Genomic DNA, 22992 nt, shown 5'->3' with positions numbered 1-22992 from the left:
TGAACAGCTAATCAAAGGGCTACCCCCCCCCACACACTTTTACACTGCTGCTACTCTGTTTATTATCTATGCATAGTCACTTTAGTAACTCTACATGCACATATTACCTCGACTAACCGGTGCCCCTGCCCATTGACTCTGTACCGGTACCCCCTGTATATCGCCTCGCTGTTGTTATTTTACTGCTGCTCTTTAATTATTTGTTACTTTTATTTTTTAAATAACACTTTTTCCCTAAAACTGCGTTGTTGGTTAAGGGCTTGTAATTAAGCATATCACTGTAAGGTCTACACCTGTTGTATTCGGCGCATTTGACAAATAACATTTGATTCACAGGAAGTAGCATTCCGCGAACATTTAGACACTCCCTTTTAGCGGAGGAAAAAGGCAACACAAAACAAAAGACAAATCAAGCATCCAACAAAAGAAAACAAGAAACGCAAACAAAAATCAAGGAGAAACTGGGATTTATTTTTCTTCCTTCCAAGAGGAAATGAATAATATGCAAGGAAAACTGGTGGAGGAAAAGAGGATTAGGTGGGTGGCGGTGAAGGAGAGCGCGCACGAGAGAGTCTCCTCTCCTCTTGATTTGTGTGTGGGCTTGGGTTTTAGCAGCGTCAGGGACAGCCTCTGATGACAGACGGGACAAAATACAACAGCTTTGTTCTGGGCCTGATTAAAGCAAGGCGAGTAAGGGTGGAGGGACAGAGGACAGACACGCACACTCACACGACACTCAGAAGACAGACACACTGGCACAGGATGGACCAACACTCGCACACAAGCAATCACACAGCCCGGAACCGGGATGAGCTGGACAATGAGACCCGATGATTTATAGATGTATACTAGATCTAACTGCACTGTAAACAGTCTTATTACTCATACCAATCCAGACAGACTGTATAGGAAAATGCAATACATTTGTCCTTTTCCTCCCTAGTAATTTTTGTATTTTTTTTGCTGAAAGCAATTATATATTTATTTCTGTTTCAACACCTATGGTCACATTCTCATTACGTTAGCGTTTTTAAACAATACGAAATAAAATGTCCATCAGCTCCCAGGTTAAAGAGAGGTTCTGCAGTCTCACAGTAAAAAAATGCCCTTGATTGACTAATACATTTTTTTTTAAAGAGTACCACTTTAACATTATCACCCCTAAGTAACCAGCCCACTCAAACATTGTGCTCTGCAAAGAATATATTGAATTGATGGGTGCCAGATCCGTTTCTGCTCGTTTGCCAAATTCTTATGGCATTTTAATGTTGTTTAGCATGACAATGAGCGGCAAAGGAGTTGGCAAGATGGCAAACAGATCTGGGACCAGGCTAGTGAAATTAGTCAACTTTAATGACTGACCAGTGATCAAGGATAACAGAACTTCAGGTAAACGTTCAGCAGGCTGCCAGGTGAGTTTGGTGAATTTGGAGACCCTGCCCCCTGCTGGCGATGAACGGAACAGAACTCTGACTATCAGCTAATAATAAAGAATACTACTGCAACTTAACATGCTGATACAGCAAAGGAGAACCATGACACAAATAAAAACAAAGCCACAGATCATTTAGACTATTCCAATATCAAAATGAACAGAAAAAAACATCTGGAATTGGCAGTGGACAGTAACCAGTATTGCACTTAGGTTGATATTACCAAACGTTAAAAACATTCACAGTAAGATTGGTCCAAGGCAGGACACCCAAAACTAGTGGGTGTCACTTTGCATTTAGGAAGCTCCTCTTTAGGGGGTTAGAAACCCATGAGAAAAAGTAAACAGAAATGCCATTATACGACCAATAACACAACCTCCTTAAAAAATTAAATCATCTGTATGTGTTAAGGTATCTTTTCATATATCGTTCAGTTATTCCAAGTGATGAGTTTAAAAACAAGTCATGGGTCATGTTCATTAGAGGGAAAAAAAAATGGAAAACTGACCGAAACGCAAACCTTTTTTCTGTTGCAAAAAGTTTTCAAACATAACCTAATGAATACAACCCTGTCCTGTCCCGTTCTCTTCCTCCACGATATGAAGGTCAAGGTATGTAGAATAGAGTGAGTAATGCCTCAACCCTCATTTTAAAAAACATCCTCCTCTCATTAACAAACACAACATCATTACAGACAGACGTCTTAAAAAACATGGAAATGGGATTCACAGGATGAGTGAGGCCCAAAAATAGTGGTTTAACATGAGAGGGGGGAGGGGGAGGCGGCAGCGAGCGAGACGATTCAAATGCTGAACCCCAGAGCAGGAAAAGGGAATGTCAGTCAGTCACAATGTAATGTTCCAAAATAGCTTTGACTTTTACACGTGTGTCCAAAGAGTAAAGTAAGTCAGTCCCAGCTCAACCTCTCAAACCCACAGAGTTTCTCACAGGGCATTAGGACATCCAGGATGTTCTGTATGATGTCACAATGTCAACAAGAACCCTGATACAGATTAGATCCCTTTTTCACTTCCAGAATCTTTCATTGGTTCCAGAACATCTCATTTTTGGCTCAGATTACTGTGCACAATGATTCCAATATAACCCCAGTATTGTAGTCTGAGACAATTTAAATTGATTCCCCAGGTCAACTTGCATTGATTGGTGCTAGTCAGTGAGCAGCGCTCTACGGCACCATTGGCCAAACTGCACTTCTAATCCTCCACTTCTGTCTTTTCATTCTGGTGATCCAGACACCGATAGGCTGGAGGACTGAAGACGAGGTGCCTTTTGATCCAATGGGAATGCTCTTCAGGAGGCTTAGGTCCCGGTAAGGTGTTAGAGATGACAGTTGATTGGTCAAGGGAATGTCAGTCACTGGATCTTTGACAGGCCATTGGCCAGAAGGAGCTTGAGGGGGATGGTGGTGCGGGACACGGTCAGAGGCAGTTTGTGGAGACCTGCGGAGACATAAAACACATACGGTTAAAAAGGTGTAACGACATGGCACGTTTACCGCCACCACACACACAGAGATCACGAGAGAAAGACGGTGAGCAAAGGAAAGAGAGGGACAGAGTGTATGGCCAAGAAAGTTTGGGTGCTAAGAAAGTCCATCAATCACAAAACAGAACAAAAGCAGTTGGGGAGGTAGCGGGAAAGGAGAGGAGAGATGCCATCTATGTTGTGAGTAAGGGGTATATATATATATATATCACACACACTGCTCAAAAAAATAAAGGGAACACTTAAACAACACAATGTAACTCCAAGTCAATCACACTTCTGTGAAATCAAACTGTCCACTTAGGAAGCAACACTGATTGACAATACATTTCACATGCTGTTGTGCAAATGGAATAGACAACAGGTGGAAATTATAGGCAATTAGCAAGACACCCCCAATAAAGGAGTGGTTCTGCAGGTGGGGACCACAGACCACTTCTCAGTTCCTATGCTTCCTGGCTGATGTTTTGGTCACTTTTGAATGCTGGCGGTGCTTTCACTCTAGTGGTAGCATGAGACGGAGTCTACAACCCACACAAGTGGCTCAGGTAGTGCAGCTCATCCAGGATGGCACATCAATGCGAGCTGTGGCAAGAAGGTTTGCTGTGTCTGTCAGCGTAGTGTCCAGAGCATGGAGGCGCTACCAGGAGACAGGCCAGTACATCAGGAGACGTGGAGGAGGCCGTAGGAGGGCAACAACCCAGCAGCAGGACCGCTACCTCCGCCTTTGTGCAAGGAGGAGCAGGAGAAGCACTGCCAGAGCCCTGCAAAATGACCTCCAGCAGGCCACAAATGTGCATGTGTCTGCTCAAACGGTCAGAAACAGACTCCATGAGGGTGGTATGAGGGCCCGACGTCCACAGGTGGGGATTGTGCTTACAGCCCAACACCGTGCAGAATGTTTGGCATTTGCCAGAGAACATCAAGATTGGCAAATTCGCCACTGGCGCACTGTGCTCTTCACAGATGAAAGCAGGTTCACACTGAGCACATGTGACAGACGTGACAGAGTCTGGAGACGCCGTGGAGAACGTTCTGCTGCCTGCAACATCCTCCAGCATGACCGGTTTGGCGGTGGGTCAGTCATGGTGTGAGGTGGCATTTCTTTGGGGGGCCGCACAGCCCTCCATGTGCTCGCCAGAGGTAGCCTGACTGTCATTAGGTACCGAGATGAGATCCTCAGACCCCTTGTGACACATATGCTGGTGCGGTTGGCCCTGGGTTCCTCCTAATGCAAGACAATGCTAGACCTGATGTGGCTGGAGTGTGTCAGCAGTTCCTGCAAGAGGAAGGCATTGATGCTATGGACTGGCCCGCCCGTTCCCCAGACCTGAATCCAATTGAGCACATCTGGGACATCATGTCTCGCTCCATCCACCTACGCCACGTTGCACCACAGACTGTCCAGGAGTTGGCGGATGCTTTAGTCCAGGTCTGGGAGGAGATCCCTCAGGAGACCATCCGCCACCTCATCAGGAGCATGCCCAGGCGTTGTAGGGAGGTCATACAGGCACGTGGAGGCCACACACACTACTGAGCCTCATTTTGACTTGTTTTAAGGACATTACATCAAAGTTGGATCAGCCTGTAGTGTGGTTTTCCACTTTAATTTTGAGTGTGACTCCAAATCCAGACCTCCATGGGTTGATAAATTGGATTTCCATTGATTATTTTTGTGTGATTTTGTTGTCAGCGCATTCAACTATGTAAAGAAAAAAGTATTTAATAATATTATTTCTTTCATTCAGATCTAGGATGTGTTGTTTAAGTGTTCCCTTTATTTTTTGGGATAGATAGATAGATAGATAGAGACTCCGAACTGTTGTTTTTGTTGGGCGGAAGGGCAAAACGCACGTGTGGCTCTGGAGTGTGTATGAGGGGCTGGGGAGTGGGCCCAGCCACCAGACCTACAGGCACCTAGGGGACTCCTACTCCCCTCTCACTTTCCTGAGAGAATTGTATAGGCCTTTATCTGATATTTAATTGTATCTGAGGAAAGGAGAGCAGCCCATTGGGAAACATGGCCAGGCCCAAAGCTGGGAAGGGAACACCTTGCTAGCTTGCTCACTGTTCAGTCACTCTGAAAACACACTGACCATTGGCAGCTAGCACAGCCCTTCTACTGCATAATGAAAGTAACACAATATGACTAATCAAGTACATATTCAATAGCTGATGAGGTGATTTGGCTGCAGCCAAGATAAGTGGACAAATCATATAAGGTTGTATTTGGAGTGGAACATCCCTTTAAATTGAAAGATGTAAAGTTATATGAAAGCGTTAGCATTTTAAAAACTTAACATAAAGAGCCAACATATAGAAAAATCAGGTAACAGGTCCATAGACATATCTTCCTGTCAAGCACTGTTTAATGTATATAGAGGCTTTAGAAATACATTTGGATTGATTGATGTAAGTACCAAAAGCACGTATGAGTTCTCTCTGCACAGTCCAGGTGAGAGTGTTGATGAGGCAAGCAGAGGTGAGGCCAGCGAACAGAATGTTGTACAGGAACACTATGTGGAAGTTCCCCAGCCAGTTATACCTCCCAAAGTCTCCCAGCAGGTCAAACCGTGTGATGCCTGAAGAACAGATAGAAAGAATGTGGTTAGGTTTGACGCTCTGTAACTGCTCATCATGGATGGATACAGTTCAGATCTTTGACTGGTGAGGGTGTACACAGTACTAGAACATGGCCAGCTTTGACACTAACTGCTCATCATGGATGGATACAGTTCAGATCTCTGACTGGTGAGGGTGTACACAGTACTAGAACATGGCCAAGGTCACACAGCATTCATAGTGATTGACTGCAAAGACACGCCCTCTTCTGGTCAGAAATGATCATGCAACCAGAAGCTCTGTCTAATAACAGTAGGAAATGCGGCACTTTTTGTTCAACCATGAGACAAGAATATAGAAACTCAACCAGGGAAAAGGGGAGAGCCCTTACCCAGAGTACGAGAGAAGACTGGCAGTGCTGAGCTGAGGACCAGAAGAGAGACACAGTTCCCAATGATCTGTGTGAGGTTGGTGTCCTGAGTGTGGGGCAGCAGGGAGGTGAAGAGAGGAGAGCTGTAGAAGCCCACCACAGATGACACCATCAGGTACATGATGAGGACCACCTGCACTGCTGCTCCCAGAGAACCAAACATGGAGAAGGAAGCTGTCCCCAGACGAGGGTCCTATCACACAGAGGAAACACACGGTTAATGCCAATTGGTTGTAAAATGTTCCCACCCTCCCTCCTCCGCATGTTCCTTGTATTTGTGTAGTCTTAAAACAATATAACATATAATAATCCTCAGTCACTTCATATGGCATAGAACAGGCTATTCAGGAGCAACATTAGTGGCAATATACAGTTAGAATTCAACATACACTACATGACCAAAAGTATGTGGACAACTGCTTGTTGAACATCTCTTTCCAAAATCATGGGCATTAATATGGAATCGGTCCTCCCTATATCAGTCTCCACTCTTCTGGGAAGGCTTTCCACTAGATGTTGGAACATTGCTGCTGGGACTTGCTTCCATTCAGCCACAATAGCATTAGTGAGGTTGGGCACTGATGTTGGGCGATTAGACCTGGCTCACAGTCGGCGTTCCAAATCATCCCAAATATGTTCGATGGGGTTGAGGTCAGGGCTCTGCGCAGGCCAGTCAAGTTCTTCCACACTGATCTCAACAACCCATTTCTGTTACCACAAAGTTGGAAGCACAGAATCTTCTAGAATGTCATTGTATGCTGTAGCGTTAAGATTTCCCTTCACTGGAAATAAGGGGCCTAGCCTAAACCATGAAAAACATCCCCAGAACATTATTCCTCTACCAAAACGTTACAGTTGGCACTAGCGTTCTTCTGGCATCCACATAACCCAGATTCGCCCCTCGGACTGCCAGATGTTGAAGCGTGATTCATCAATCCAGAAAACGAGCTTCCACTGCTCCAGAGTCCAATGGCGGCGAGCTTTACACCAGTCCAGCTGATGCTTGGCATTTTGCATGGTGATCTTAGGCTTGTATGCGGCTGCTCACCCTTGGAAACCCATTTCATGAAGCTCTCGATGAAGTTCTTGTGCCGACTTTGCTTCCAGAGGCAGTTTGGAACTCGGTAGTGAGTGTTGCAACCAAGGACAGAATTTTTACGCACTTCAGCACTTGGCGGCCCCATTCTGTGCGCTTGTGTGGCCTACCACTTCGTGGCTGAGCCTACCACTTCGTGGCTGAGCCGTTGTTGCTACTAGCTGTTTCCACTTCACAATAACAGCACTTACAGTTGACTGGGGCAGCTCTAGCAGGGCAGAAATCTGACAAACTGACTTGTTGGAAAGGTGGCATCCTATGACTGTGCCATGTTGAAAGTCATTGAGCTCTTCAGTAAGGCCATTGTTTGTCTATGATGGCTGTGTGCTCAATTTTATACACCAGTCAGCAACTAATTTTAAGGACTCACTCATACGTATGAAAAAATTAATTTAAATCGAGATAGGAGTTTTCGGACATATCGCCCAGCCCTACAAGACTAACAGCACGTGGTCTAGAATTGATGCCATAAAAGCCAATAATCCATACAAAGCCCCTACCAGCTCACACATCCCCTTATTCCCCTTGGTAGAGTCCTCACCCCCATTCCTCTGGGCATGGCCGTCTCGTCGAAGAGGAGCTCCAGAACGTGGAAACACACCATCAACACACACACCACCGTTAGAGCTAGGAGCAGGAGCATGGCCAGAGGGTAGAACAGGTTCCGCTGCCATGGTGATGCTCTCCTCCGCATCTCTGGGAGGGAGAGAGAGAGATGAGGCAAGCTGAGGACCATTGTAAACAATGCGGTCTGTCTCCCGGTGAGCAGTGTAGCTATTCCTGGACTTTTAATGCCTGAATGAAATCAAACAATGTTGTACTTTTTATAATAATAATAATAATAATAATCTTCCAATGAATACTATCCAACCCTAGTATCCCCACAGTGATCCCTGTATGCTGCAGCCCTAAATCAGTCAATACCTACAGAAGGTAATAAAACACAGTACTATTATATACACATCTTGGTCTTACGGAGGGCGATGCGTTTGGCCTGGACGCTGAGGAACTGCATCCTCAAAGGCTCCACGTCTACAGTGGTTCTGCATGACCTGCTACCACCTACAAGGAACAGAGCAAGGTCAACACACACCACCTCCTCTAGGATGAGTCATAATAGCATGGTGTAGTGTGAGCATCCTGTCTGTGTACTCTAACCCGTGGTAGTCAACTCACTGTTGAGTTTCCTGGAGAGCGAAGCCTCCTCGAATGTAGCACAGTTCATCTCCACCTCCACATTCTCCAACAGCTGAAGAAACACAGGGGATGGATGTCATCAAGTTATAACAATGCTATAGTGTTGTTGTCTGTATATGGGGGTATAGTATGTGGACTGTCACTCACCCCTGGTTTGACCAGTAGGCTCCCAGTGACACTGAACATGCGGGACAGCCCGAAGGGAGTGCACACTGCAGGGAGACAGGAAGTGGTAGGGTGGCAGATAGTCTAGCGGTTAAGAGCGTTGGGCCAGTAACTGAACAGTCGCTGGTTCGTATCCCAGAGCCAACTAAGTAAAACAAAATCTATCGATGTGCCCTTGAGCAAGACACTTAACCCTAATCACTCCTGTAAGTCGCTATGGATAAGTGTGTCTGCTAAATGACTAAAATATAATCTAAAAAATGATCTGACCATGAGAAAATGATCCCAAGTTTGTCAGCTACTTACACAGGAGCAGCAGCACTCCGAACAGAGAGATGGCAGAGTAGAGGTAGGGCAGGTAGCACTCCCACACGTCTGAGATGGGATATCAAAAGGTCACCAGAGAAAGGATTTTCATGTATGGTTCTCAAAAATAAAGGACACCAATTCAATTCTTCAAAATACCCATTGCGAACAGTAGCAAAATGGCTTATATGAATAGCAAAGTCAAAGATCAACTGACCGTAGAGGCTCTCCCTGGCCGTGTTGTTCAGCAGGGCAACACCCACCCACACCATGCCCAGCACCAGCAGAGTGAGCAGCAGCAGCACCACCGCCGTCTCATACACCCGCGCCATCACCCCCCTCTTACAGCCCACGAAGCCCTCCGACTCAGTGAAGAAGTAGGCGAAGGGCATGAGGAAGACCAGGGACAGGTTGGAGAACAAGAACACTAGGTTCCATAAGCCTGATGATGGAGAGAAAGAAAAGAGATATGTCAAAACATTACAGATTACAACTTAATGAAACACCATCAAATAGATATAACAATCTATTAGCAAATATTAGGAACAGGTCCAAAGGTGAACTACGTTCGGCTGTTAACAGTACCACAGTCAGCCACAATGAGGCGCAGCCTGGCTGTCTAGGGTAACACTTTTGGGGGCATTCAGTCCAGTCCACTAACATCTGTAGGGATCTATGGCAATAAGCTACAGGGTTCAGTGAGGTCGAGTTGTTGACAGTACTCCTTGTTATTCCCACCAAGAGCTAACGTATGGGGCCCACTTCCGCTTGTTGTTTAATTACTGTGAAAGGATAACATGACTCACCTTTTCCAAACACCACACTATATTTGCCATAAAACCAAAGGCAACAGTTGTGGCTGCTTTGCGTGATGTATTGTTGTCTCCACCTTCTTGCCCTTTGTGCGGTTGTCTGTGCCCAATAATGTTTGTACCATGTTTTGTGCTGCTACCATGTTGCTACCATGATGTGTTGTCATGTGTTGCTGCCTTAGGTCTCCCTTTATGCAGTGGTGTGTTGTCTCTTGCCGTGATGTGTGTTTTGTCGTATATAATCATTTCCAACATCAAACACGGTTCATATTGATTTCAAGCTCATTGACTATCGATACTTAGGATATAAATATGGTTTAAAACAGAAGGCTATAGAAGTACTGAGTGAGTGCGTCGTTATGGTGTAGACATGAAATGCTGTGTTGGTTGTAGTATAGACAAGGTACAGTACCGTGGATGAGTGATCCATTGAGCCACTGCATGTAGTAGCTGTGAGGGAAGGTGAGCAGCACCTCATTGGACAGGATGGAAATGGGGAGGAGCAGCACAGCACACACCGCCACAGAGAGGGTGAATGTACACAGCCACAGCCTGGAGGGGGAGAGAGTTTCAGTGACTGTAGAAATTCATTCTCATGGAAATGGACAATAAAGCATTTTGGAGTGTGTGTTTCCTGTAGCTTCTCTGTGAGAAGGCAAGGGGACAGTGTAGTGCCAACTGGTATGACAAAGGGTAGGAATGACATTAACAGTTACACTGGGCAGACTGATAAAACTACACTACCTTTCATTTGGTCACATTGACTCAGATACTAGCTGAAACGCTCTGCTCACACATTGACACAGTGAGTGACTGAGTCAACATGCTGCAGACTGCTACCAAGTCAGTTTGTTCAGCCTTACGCTCTTTACTTACGCAATTTTGTTGACGGTCGCATCTTCAATGTCATCTGAAAAATGGCGAAAAACATATGAGTAAGTGATTCACATTTATACCAACATGCTAGTTTGGCAACTTAGTATTGACTAAAGGAACGTGAGCATCTTGGCAAATGAAGGAAACCTTGAAAACAGATGGCGCCAAACCAACCAACCAGACAGATAAGAGAAGTGAAATGGTAGGAATGTTGATGGAGCCTGGAGGTAGAGGCGAGGAAGAGGCGGTAGAGGAGAGGAAGAGGAGGTAGAGGCGAGGAAGTGGGCTGGCCCAATACCAAACCTCTGCCAGAAGGATACAGATACAGGCCAGACTTGTTATGTTTGAGGTGCTACAGCTGTTTTCTATAACCACACCTTATTGGTGTGATTACATAAAGCCACATAATCAATTGCATTTGCACATCCACACTTTGTGTTCAATTATAAAATGGTCATACTTGGAAAGGACAGGGTACGTGTTTATCTTAAAAGGAACATTCCTCCCACCCCTCACCCAGCTGATCCACAAGCCTGAGGCGTTTCCATAACAACCTCCTGCAGCAGTTTAGGGCCCTGTGTGTTCTGGCCAAGGTCCACAGCTATAGGCCCAGATAGATAGCTGCTACACCTCCACATGTACAGGTTGGTAGGGAAACGTGCAAAACACACATTAAAGTAGTGATGGGGGGGGGTCTATACAGTTAAATGTTGAGATATTAGTACTTTTTTTACTCCAATTTTGTGATACCCAATTGGTAGTTACAGTCTTGTCCCATCGCTGCAACTCCTGTGCCAACTCAGGAGAGGCAAAGGTCAAGAGCCATGTGTCCTCCGAAACACGTCCCCGCCAAGCCACACTGCTTCTCGACACACTGCTCACTTAACCCAGAAGTCAGCCTCACCAATGTGTCGGAGGAAACACCGTGTCAGCGTGCAGTGCTAGAGTAACACCTCTATCACCACATGCAATGCAGTGCCTTAGACCGCCACCCATCGGGAGGCCCAGAGATATTATTTTTGACAATATATCATATTGTTTTGACAATATCACAATATTATTTTTGCGCTAGTTGGCTGTACCAAAACGTCAGTATTTTTTGTTCATAGCTTGTTCTCCATCTTTTTAATATAGGGAGCCAATTTGTTTTGTCTTAAAAATATTTACTGGAACATTGATCTGGCCTTACTGCCATTAGCCCATAGAAATGCACTGAATAACTGACATTTTGGGGGGACTAAAGGAAGTTTGTTCTGAAGTGTCTGTCCTATATCTGAGAGATATAAGAAAGATCAGGAAATAAACAACTTCCATACATACTTCCATTCATTTTTTAAACTGGTACTGCCTTCAGGCGAGTCTTGAGGCTTGTGGACATCCTAGAGCAAAACAATGTACAGTATACTAGCAGCCCAACACTTACAATAGACTAACTCAAAGAAACCAATGAACTGATTTCACTACATCTACATCCAAGGCTGTTTACACAGGCAGCCCAATTCAGATATTTTTTTCATTTAATTTGTCTTTTGACCAAACATCAGATATTTTTCAGAGCTAGTCAGATTGGTAAGAAGACCAATTCTAATTCTATAAATCAGAATTTGGCTGCTTGTGTAAACACAGTCTAAGAGGTCTGAACAATAGGTCAAGTTTCTGCTGTGCACACAAGTGAAGGTGTGGTCTCCAAAAACATAACACTACAAGAACATTCCAAAAAGCAAAAGTCATCTAGAAGTTTTTCAACAGCTTCCATTTCCCTCTAATGGACTGTTAGTTTAGTTTGATGGATGGATGTGTTTAACATAATCCCTCAAGACATTTGAGCCAGGCAAGCAGACTTCCATACTCACCGGTGGTGATATAATCTGCATTCTTCTTGAAGTGAGTGAGGATGAGGTAGGACAGTATGTAGAGGCAGGTGAAGAGGAGGACACAGATCTTGACAGAGGAAATAAACAAAACACCAAAAGATTAGGCTAATACAGATCATTGCATATTACCAGGATCTGACTTGAAAGACATCTTTTGTTTTCTTGGGAAAATATGCAGTTCAGTTCAATAATCCCAACCTCAGTCTAGGAGCCATTCTAAAAAGAGTAAATAAATATCAGGTAAATGTTGAGATAACATCTTCAGATCAGCACATACAACAGATCAAGTCACCTAGGTGGTTTGGTTTAAACTCACTCTCTCTGACAGTTGATTATCATCGTTATTTACATTTGAGTCATTTAGCAGGTCTATGCTCTTATCCAGAGCGACTTACAGTAGTGAGTGTATACTTTTCCGTACTGGTCCCCAGTGGGAATCGAACCCACAACCCTGGCATTACAAGCGCCACGCTCTACCAACTGATCCACACAGGACCATGTTATGTTGGTCATCATCACTAGGAGCTGTAGTCATTATGGCTGACATGAATTGCTGTGTAAGTGATTATCGAAGAAGCTTGACAAGGTTGGGGGGGTCCTTGGCGTGTGTACAGACATACTTTAGGAATGTACCAAGGTTATTATATTAAACTGAAAAAACTATTTAGTAAATTGAAATACAAACTATTATCTTTGACTCTAAAACTAACTGAAATCCATCATGAATTATGTTAAGTTTCTTCATTCTAAATTAAGGACAAAAATCAATTGTGGTTTTCAAGCTTTTTTTCTAATAGGATTTTCATGTTTCTGACAGGTCACACGGAGATTACCGTTAAATGATCAAGTCAGACTCGGCAAGATGACATTTCCACGAGCAGCACATCAGATACTGACATGAGCACCATGCAATACCTCTCTCACACAGTCACTGAGCTGTGCTACAAGTGGTAGCCGTAGCAACAGGACCAAAACAGCAGAGAAGTTTAGCCTCACGTGTCAACGCTCCTGGTCGTTGCGGAAATCGACCCACTACTGTTTACTTGGTGCATCTACATCACCTCGCTGAGTCCACCTTCAAACCTAATCTATAACCTGACCCATCACTTCATGCAATATTGTTCCACAATGGCAAGAAGTGACATCCCAAAACATATACATGGCTCCTAGCCTCCCACGCATAGGCTACTTCGTCCCCTAAAAATAAATAGCAAACTTAAAACGAATGTAAAAAAAATTGTCAATCTGATCTAAAAAACTGAAACTGAATTTCAAATAGAAATCTTAACTAACATAAGAAAAACGAAAGAAAATCACAACAGTAATAACCGTGGAATGTAGAGAACAGAGGAGGATAGACAGGATACAGCTGGCTGGACAGGATAACAGGGGGCTAGACAGGATACAGCTGGCTAGACAGGATAACAGGGGGCTAGACAGGATAACAGGGGGCTAGACAGGATAACAGGGGGCTAGACAGGATAACAGGGGGCTAGACAGGATAACAGGGGGCTAGACAACAGAGGAGGATAGACAGGATACAGCTGGCTGGACAGGATAACAGGGGGCTGGACAGGATACAGGGGGCTGGACAGGATACAGGATACAGGGGGCTGGACAGGATACAGGATACAGGGGGCTGGACAGTATACAGCGGGCAGGACAGGATACAGGGGGCAGGACAGGATAACAGGGGGCTAGACAGGATACAGCTGGCTGGACAGGGTAACAGGGGGCTAGACAGGATACAGCTGGCAGGACAGGATAACAGGGGGCTAGAGAACAGAGGATAGACAGGATAAAGCTGGGGGCTAGATAACAGGGGGCTAGAGAACAGAGGATAGACAGGATACAGCTGGTAGGACATGATAACAGGGGGCTAGATAGATAGAAAGTCTGGTTGTTCTCCTTTCTGACTGGCACAGTTGTGTAACTAGCTATCTAGTCAATATGTGTGGGTTGGACTCAGGAAGCCTTCCCCAGACAATGTTTTGAAGCAATCCTTTTCAGGTCACAATAAGCTAGGATGTGTTTGTTCCATCACAATGCATTACTATCCACTGTCAACGGTGCCGTGGGTTTTGAAATGACCCAGCCTGTATAGTGAGATGGTGACAGAGGCAAGACAAGGCCATTAGGCCAAGAGAAACAGATGGAGTCTGCAGATTAGATATACCAGTTTAGCCAGATGAGAGCAGGAGAAACGGGGTGAGAGTGGGGGACTGGAAGGAAAACTGTGAAACTAGACAGACCGTAAACCCCTATTTGGGTCAACATACAGCCAGCCTCAATGAATCTAGGGATATTGTCTTCTGTAAGAGAACGTACTCCTTGACCAACTGAACATGGATTAATCCCATTTAATCAGATACAGTCTAATAGCTGTCTGCCGGCCTGGTCGTCTGGGGTAAAAATCTGAGAATGTGCCTCTTGAAACTAAATCAGTGGTCAACTGTTCACAACTATATTCACAGAGCTCCAACTCTAAAATCACAGGATGTGGTGAGAGATTAATACGTTTCACCATTGGTGTTGGGAGGAAATGCTGAGTTAACTGGAACTATTCAGAGAGACAACCAAGGACACACATAAAACACAACATGTAAGGCTAGGCCGAGACAAACATCCTCTCCCCAGCCCAGAGGAAGAGAGGCGATGGTGGCAGGATTCAGGAGTTCACCCTGAGCTGACATCAACTGCAGAGAACAATAGTTGAGAAAGAAAGTTACCTCATCTTGAGAGAGTGGCAGAAACGTGACAAAATGGCTACCACTGCCTGGCAACGGACTGTTTCCTGTAGATTGAATAATGCTTACCCAAGCACATCTTGTCCTTGTGAACTAAATAAAATGGTACTGTTGTGTATTGATAGTCTAGTCCTGTTCCTTTAGGGCACCTGTAACCCCCCTTGCTTACCTACGTTGAAATGCTTGGAATGTTCTTCCTGTGAAACGCAGTTCATTTCTACTCGCGTCTCATGTCCTGTCCTTATATTAGTTGTATAAGTAAAACAGTGTGCTATACAACAAAACTGGCAACGAGGAAGAAACGTTCTCACGTTTGCACTCATCTTCGGCAGAAAGTCTGAGTTAAATTCGGTTTGTTTTTTTTTCGCTGTAGAAAGACGCAAACAAAACGTGGAGCTAGCCAGTGCAACAAGAGCTTCGAGGGATAGGAAGAGTTTAGCTGCGGTAGAAAGTGAAGTCATCGTGAGTTAAAATAAGAAAAAAGGGGGTCTGGGTGTAAGGGACCGTCTGAAAAGTGTGAGAAAGAAAAATAAACCGAAAATGTCTGCATTTATTGGAAATATAGGAACATTTGATGAATCTGTGGAACAATGGAGTTCTTACACAGAACGTGTTGAGTACTTTGTGTTGGCAAATGGAATTAAAGCAGAAGTCGTTGTGCCAACATTTTTGACTGTTATGGGAGGAAAAACATTCAATCTACTGCGCAGCCTAGTAACGCCTGAAAAACCTGGTGATAAATCATATGACGAAATTGTGGCTACTTTAAAGGACATTATTCTCCAAAACCACTGATAATCGCAGAGAGATTCCGGTTTCATAAGAGAAATCAATCTCACAGTTTGTGGCTGTATTGAAACAGTTATCTGAACACAGAATTTGGGCGATCAATGAGTGGCACTTAACGTGATAGGTTAGTGTGTGGCATGCGCAGCGAGGCAATTCAGAAACGCCTTTTGACTGAGAGTAACTTAACATTGCAGAGAGCAATAGAAGTGAGTACATCAATGGAAATGGCAAATAAAGACGCACAACAGCTAAGTGCATCGACCAAAGTGCATAAGGTGTCTACGTGGTTAAAAAACAAGGCAGGAGGTGGCAAGCCATGCTATCGCTGTGAGAAACCAGGTCACCAAGCAGAGGAGTGTTGGCGCAAAGACTTAGACTGCAGAAGTTGTGGAAAAAAGGGTCACATCGAACGTGCATGTAAAAACAAAAAGACACAACCAAACAAAAGTACTGAACAAAGGAAAAGCGACTTCAGGAAGTACAAATAGAAAGTGCATAAAATGGAGCACACAGAGGATGAACAAAGTGATACCCTGTCTGAAGGGGAAGAATCTTTGCATGTTATGTCAATTTCAGACAATGGATACGGCTACTGGGTGACACCGCTACTGGATGGAAACGCAGTACGGATGCAAGTGGACACTGGAGCAGCCATATCTTTGCTGTCTGAGGCTGTATATAAAGGAGAAACTACATCACCTCACACTACAGCTCACAAAGATGACGCTGAAAACATACACCGGTGAGATTGTTACAGTGGAGCTCAACAAACAGAAGGTAAAGCTACCACTCTACATTGTGAAAGGCAACCATCCAGCATTGCTAGGACACACATGGCTGGAAAATATCAAACTACACTGGCAGGAAATTCACATTTTAGTCATTTAGCAGACGCTCTTATCCAGAGCGACTTACAGTAGTGAATGCATCCATTTCATGCATTTTTTTTTTGTACTGGCCCCCCGTGGGAATCGAACCCACAACCCTGGCTTTGCACACACCATGCTGGCGTTGCAAACACCATGCTCTACCAACTGAGCCACAGGGAAGGCCATGGTTGCAAAAGAGGACACAAACCTACACGGGATATTGAGGAAACACACAGATGTGTTCAAAGGAGACCTTGGCAGTAGGAAGGACATAACAGTTGAACTGACCGTGAAACCAGACAGCAAGCCAAAATGCTTCAAAGCTAGACCTGTCCCATACGCCATAAAACCAAAAGTTGAAATTGAGCTAAACAGACTAGTGGAGAGTGGAGTATTGGATCCAGTGAATGTGCTACACCCGTTGTTCCAGTCATAAAAAAAGATGGATCACTCAGACTCTGTGGTGATTTCAAAGTCACCATTAACCCAGTCTCGACTGCTGAAAAATATCCACTACCCCTCATTGATGACATCTTTTCTGGTTTAGCTGGAGGACAAAAATTCAGTAAGACTTATGTCAGGCCTATCTACAGATGCATGTGGACCAAGAGTCACAAGAACTGTTGACCATAGTGACTCACAAAGGACTCTACAGGTACCGGAGGCTTCCTTTTGGAATCACTTCAGCTCCGGCCTTGTTTCAGAGAGCTATGGACCAGATACTGAGCGGGCTCACTGGGGTCCAATGTTACCTCGATGATCTACTCATCACCGGCAAAGACGAGCAGGAGCACCTTCAATAAATATGATCACGTTTCTAGGGCATTATTTCACTGCAGTAGAAGGTCAACAACTTCCTGTTCCATTCTTCACTGTAGAATAACATTTAAGGAGAGGAAAACGCATCTGCACACGCACCCACCTTCATATCAATGCCTAGACACTACATTACTCTGACATAAAGTACATTTAACAACGGAAGATGAGGACATATGGTACAGTGACAAAGTGGGGTTCCTCCTCCAATCCATGGGTGGGACAGGCGGTGTCCCTGACCCACTTTAAAGGATGGCAACAATGAGATGAGATTTGGGGAAAACAAGTGGTTGTATCACCCATATTAACAACTGGACCCTAACCACAGTGAAGTTCCTAAAAAAAAAAAAAAAATATATATATATATAAAAATCGCTGCCATTCCAGGATTGTTTCTCATTGAGGCAGTGAGAATAGATCCCACACTATAGCCTGGTTGGGCTGATGTCCCCAACAGTGACAATTTAGCACTTGGACAATTATCTGTCCAGATACCTGTCCAGCTAACAGGACAGGTATCTGAGACTGTCTACAATGTTTTGTTTTCCCAACATGAACTGAATGCAACACAAAACAATGCCTTCTCTACAGACATGACTGGTAACACAAACATTCCCCTTCATTGTTCCTTACATAACGAATACGCCAAGTAGCCTATGGTTTTGTAGGTTTGTTGAGAAATTCTTACCAATCGTGACGTATAGCTAGCCTGGTACCGCAAAATGTCAAATGCATGTCGCAACAAAACAATGACGCTACAAATGCTCAGCATCAAAATTAGCCAACAAACTGGAGGAAATCCTTCAATGTGCTGGGTTCGCAATAAGCCTGCTATATCCCACAAAGAGAAAGTACCGGTAGGTAGGAGGGGATCACAAGGGGGTGAAAGACCTAGCCAGCAGAGAGAGAGGGACAGACCGAGAGACCAGTCAGCCGTTGTAGGTGAAAAACACATGTTGAGTTCTAACTGGAGAAAGGCAACTTTCTGTCCAGGCAGTTCTAAACAAGGAGCTGGGCTTAGAATGGGTTTTAACAGCCAGAGGCTGGGCTTCTGTGGAAGGTGGTGGTAGAAAGTTGGGCAAACTCAAAAGGAATAAACCCTTTCTGAAACATGGTGTTCTACTGCTCACTTCCTGCCCCAACATGAACCTGGTTGTCAAGAATAGGCCGAGGAGCCAGAGTTTAGAGTGTGTCTAATGGCCAGGGTCTCTGCCTGCCTGAGCTTGTGTTGAAGGCACTGCCCAGTTGGCCAGGCATTTGAGAACAAGGAGCTGGAGTTTCAAGAGGGTTTCATTTGGGTTTAACGGCCAAAGGATGGGCTTTTGTATTGAAGGCGGTGCAGAAAGTGGGCGCAACGTTTTTTTTGTTGTTTTTTTTAAACGGCCCGAAGAAAAAAAAACTTTCTGTACAGATGGAGGCAGCGGCAGAGTAAAAACCCATTCTGTACAGATGGAGACAGCGGCAGAGTAAAAACCCATTCTGTACAGATGGAGGCAGCGGCAGAGTAAAAACCCATTCTGTACAGATGGAGGCAGCGGCAGAGAAAAACCCCATTCTGTACAGATGGAGGCAGCGGCAGAGTAAAAACCCATTCTGTACAGATGGAGGCAGCGGCAGAGTAAAAACCCATTCTGTACAGATGGAGGCAGCGGCAGAGTAAAAACCCATTCTGTACAGATGGAGACAGCGGCAGAGTAAAAACCCATTCTGTACAGATGGAGACAGCGGCAGAGTAAAAAGAAAAGCTGCAGCTACCTCGCTTTCAAAGCAGCTTTCATGCCAACCCATTGAGGAGTTTGTGCAATGCTAGGTTTACAAGTGGAATCTAATTGATGCGCAACAGACAAAAACAATCAACAAATGGTTTGGAACAGGAAAAGTCTGCACGTCCTTATAATAATAGCCCAAATATTTCACATTACCGAGAGGAAGTTGAATAACAGATCAATACTGATGTGGGACAGAACACCTTCTGGTCTCTGATACACTTTGGAATGATGACGTCACAAGATTACTGAAACGTTAACTACCAAGTCATTTTCAAGGTAGCAAGATGAGGGTCAATGATGATAAACCAAGGCTACAGCCCCTTTAATGACCAGAGGTCAAATGATTATACCATGTGTGAGAGAGAACAAACAGTGAAGAAATAAACTTAGGACTGTATGTTAGCTAAAAGGTTAAGCAAGGGCTGGGATACTTGAGAAACATTAGGCCTAGGTGAAAAGGGAAATGTCAGGATACGCTTTGGGCATTGAAGCATCTTTTTAGTATTAAGCCTATTGGGCGATTCCACACCAGCGTAGCCCGAAAGTATTTTTGGCATCTCAGATTGTTCTGGGGGTTTCACATGCTTTTATATTTGTATCAAACATATTTTTGTTATCATGATGAAATTTTAAGGACCCATAAGACCATATGATCCGTGAACCATACATGATACACACCTCATCTTTGTATAATTCTACCCATTATAGTCTGCTGTAACATATGGAGTATGTCTAGATTAGAGGTTGACCGGTTAATCGGAATGGCCGATTAATTAGGGACGATTTCAAATTTTCATAACAAATCGGTAGTCGGCATTTTTGGACACCGATCATGGCCGATTACATTGCACTCCACGAGGAGACTGCGTGGCAGGCTGACTACCTGTTATGCGAGTGCAGCAAGGAGCCAAGGTAAGGTGCTAGCCAGCATTAAACTTATCTTATAAAAAAAACAATCTTAACATAATCACAAGTTAAACTAGTAATATCATCAACCATGTGTAGTTATCTAACGTGTCCTGCATTGCATATAATCGATGCGGTGCCTGTTAAATTGATAAATGATCATTGAATCACAGCCTACTTCGCCAAACGGGTGATTTAACAAGCCCATTTGCGAAAAAAGCACTGTTGTTGCACCAATGTGTACCTAACCATAAACATCAACGCCTTTCTTAAAATCAATACACAAGTATATATTTTTAAACCTGCATATTTAGTTAATATTGCCTGCTAACGTGAATTTCTTTTAACTAGGGAAATTGTGTCACTTCTCTTGTGTTCAGTGCAAGCAGAGTCAGGGTATATGCAGCAGTTTGGGCTGCCTGGTTCGTTGCGAACTGTGTGAAGACCATTTCTTCCTAACAAAGACCGTAATTAATTTGCCAGAACTGTACATAATTATGACATAACATTGAAGGTTGTGCAATGTAACAGCAATATTTAGACTTAGGGATGCCACCGGTTAGATAAAATATAGAACGGTTCCGTATTTCACCGAAAGAATAAACGTTTTGTTTTCGAAATGATAGTTTCCGGATTTGACCATATTAATGACCTAAGGCTCATATTTCTGTGTGTTATTATATTATAATTAAGTCTATGACTTGATAGAGCAGTCTGACTGAACGGTGGTAGGCAGCAGCAGGCTCGTAAGCATTCATTCAAACAGCACTTTCCTGCATTTGCCAGCAGCTCTTCGCCGTGCTTCAAGCATTGCGCTGTTTATGACTTCAAGCCTATCAACTCCCGAGATTAGGCTGGCAATACTAAAGTACCTATTAGAACATCCAATAGTCAAAGGTATATGAAATACAAATGGTATAGAGAGAAATAGTCCTATAATAACTACAACCTAAAACTTCTTACCTGGGAATATTGAAGACTCATGTTAAAAGGAACCACCAGCTTTCATATGTTCTCATGTTCTGAGCAAGGAACTTAAACGTTAGCTTTTTTTACATGGCACATATTGCACTTTTACTTTCTTCTCCAACACTTTGTTTTTGCATTATTTAAACCAAATGTAACATGTCATTATTTATTTGAGACTAAATTGATTTTATTGATGTATTATATTAAGTTAAAATAAGTGTTCATTCAGTATTGTTGTAATTGTCATTATTACAAATGTGTATATATTTTTTTTTTTTTTAAATCATCCGATTAATTTTGGTCCTCCAATAATCGGTATCGGCGTTGAAAAATCATAATTGGTCAACCTCTAGTCTAGATACTGAAATACAATTTCACATCATGAGGGTCTTGGCGTTTTGCAAAGTTGTCGTCATTTCTGACTCACAGAATAGGCCTACAAAATGCAAGATTAGATGTGGTCTTTAAAGTACAGTGCTGTTATCTTTTTGGCTCATGGAACAAGGCGTGCTCTGCTGTAGCTAGGTCTACATGAGAACTGCTGTGCGTTGCGGGGTTAAGGGTCGTCTCAATGTGCCCTGTTGAAGCAATACTAATCAGGTCTGAAGTTCAGCAGGAGCTGTTCTGTGCCATCAGTACAGTGTTGTATTCAGTAAGGACAAAACGTTTTAAAACTGAGTGAAAGAGGTACCACCAAAACTTGTCCAAATAGAATGCAGATATACATTTAATGTTGCGAAACGTTTTGCTACAGTGTGCCCTACTGAACACAACCCAGGCTAACATCCCATAAAGAAGTCAATGTGGTGGAACCAGGTGGCAACAGTTCTGGTAAAATCATTACGTATAGCCAGCCATTCATTAAAGTACATGTTTTATATACTGAATGGAATCTATACAACTATAAGTTATGCATGGCTCTCATTACACACAACCATGATAGTCTACAGCCAAGGCTTTACGAGAAGAAACATAGGGACATTCATAAATGTATATGGATGGAGGCCCAAGGTGGAAGAAAAGGCTCCTTGGGTCACCCTTCTGTGTCTCAACCACATTAATGACCACACACACACACCTATAAAGAGATTCCCTTGTAATAAGTTATAGGCTGCAGTAATCACTGAATTTCAGTAGAGGAAGAAACGTTAACATCACTATGCAAACTTTTATAAACATAATACAGCCACTTCCCGAAATGCACCACGGATTAAGATCTCGCGGAAATTATGTGTTATGTAGGTTTTGAGGTTTATAAACAAAGAGCATTAGCGTACTTACAAAAGTCTCTCGCACTTTGTTGTGGAAAAGTTGCTCTCTAACCGACACGTCGTCTACTTCCATCCTACGAAACCATGACGCAGGGGTTAAAATATGGTAAAACGTGGCTAAAAGCGCTGGGACGGGATGGTAGTATAGTAAAACAACAACACATCTCTCTCTGGTTAGAACAGTGTGGCAAGCGAACTACATTTGTCCTAAACTTCTCAAACTAACGACAAAGCTACGGTCGCGCAGCCTGTTTCGTTTAAACTCCACTAGCAAGTAACCGTCCTCCGTGCGCGTTACACATGGGGGTGGCGACTGGGCGGGCGATCCAGGAGAATGGGTGCTGGTTAGATGTATCGCTACCTGGGCTGCGTTCAGTACGTTTTTATTCGTGTATGTATATATATTTTTTTCTCTCGAACACAATCATAATTGCTTCTAATTTACCAGGGCCCTGTTTCAGAAAGCAGGTTTAACAAACTCTGAGTTTAAACCTGAACTCTGGGTTGACAAACTCTAGGCTGTCAAACTCAGAGTTTTCTGTTTCAGAACAGATGATAACAATTAAATCAATCAAATCAAAGTTTGTCACGTGCGCCGA

The 22992-nt window shown here is 43.8% G+C and overlaps 1 protein-coding gene across 5 annotated transcripts; it reads right to left on the bottom strand.

The window, feature by feature from the left end:
* Positions 1 to 450: 450 nt before the first annotated feature.
* LOC106572667 (limb region 1 homolog-like protein) lies at positions 451 to 22770 on the bottom strand. Of its 5 annotated transcripts, none has more exons than XM_045696318.1 (14): positions 15178 to 15463; positions 12237 to 12324; positions 11704 to 11762; positions 10384 to 10417; positions 9920 to 10059; positions 8913 to 9137; positions 8696 to 8764; positions 8372 to 8436; positions 8204 to 8276; positions 8003 to 8089; positions 7569 to 7723; positions 5893 to 6124; positions 5360 to 5521; positions 451 to 2893 (listed from the first exon to the last, which is right to left on the bottom strand). In XM_045696318.1, the coding sequence occupies exons 3-14, from the start codon at positions 11711 to 11713 to the stop codon at positions 2808 to 2810; spliced, it is 1338 nt and encodes a 445-aa protein (XP_045552274.1). In that variant the 5' UTR covers positions 11714 to 11762; positions 12237 to 12324; positions 15178 to 15463; the 3' UTR covers positions 451 to 2807. The 5 variants fall into 5 exon arrangements, with proteins under 5 accessions (XP_045552274.1, XP_014002519.1, XP_014002517.1 ...); XM_014147044.2 differs by having other exon boundaries at positions 15174 to 15461; XM_014147042.2 differs by lacking the exons at positions 11704 to 11762; positions 15178 to 15463 and adding an exon at positions 22404 to 22770.
* Positions 22771 to 22992: the final 222 nt, after the last annotated feature.

Source organism: Salmo salar, chromosome ssa15, assembly GCF_905237065.1.
Source record: "Salmo salar chromosome ssa15, Ssal_v3.1, whole genome shotgun sequence".
Classification (NCBI taxonomy): domain Eukaryota; kingdom Metazoa; phylum Chordata; class Actinopteri; order Salmoniformes; family Salmonidae; genus Salmo; species Salmo salar.
Note: the sequence above shows the minus strand (reverse complement) of the source record. Positions and strands in the feature narration are given on the sequence as shown.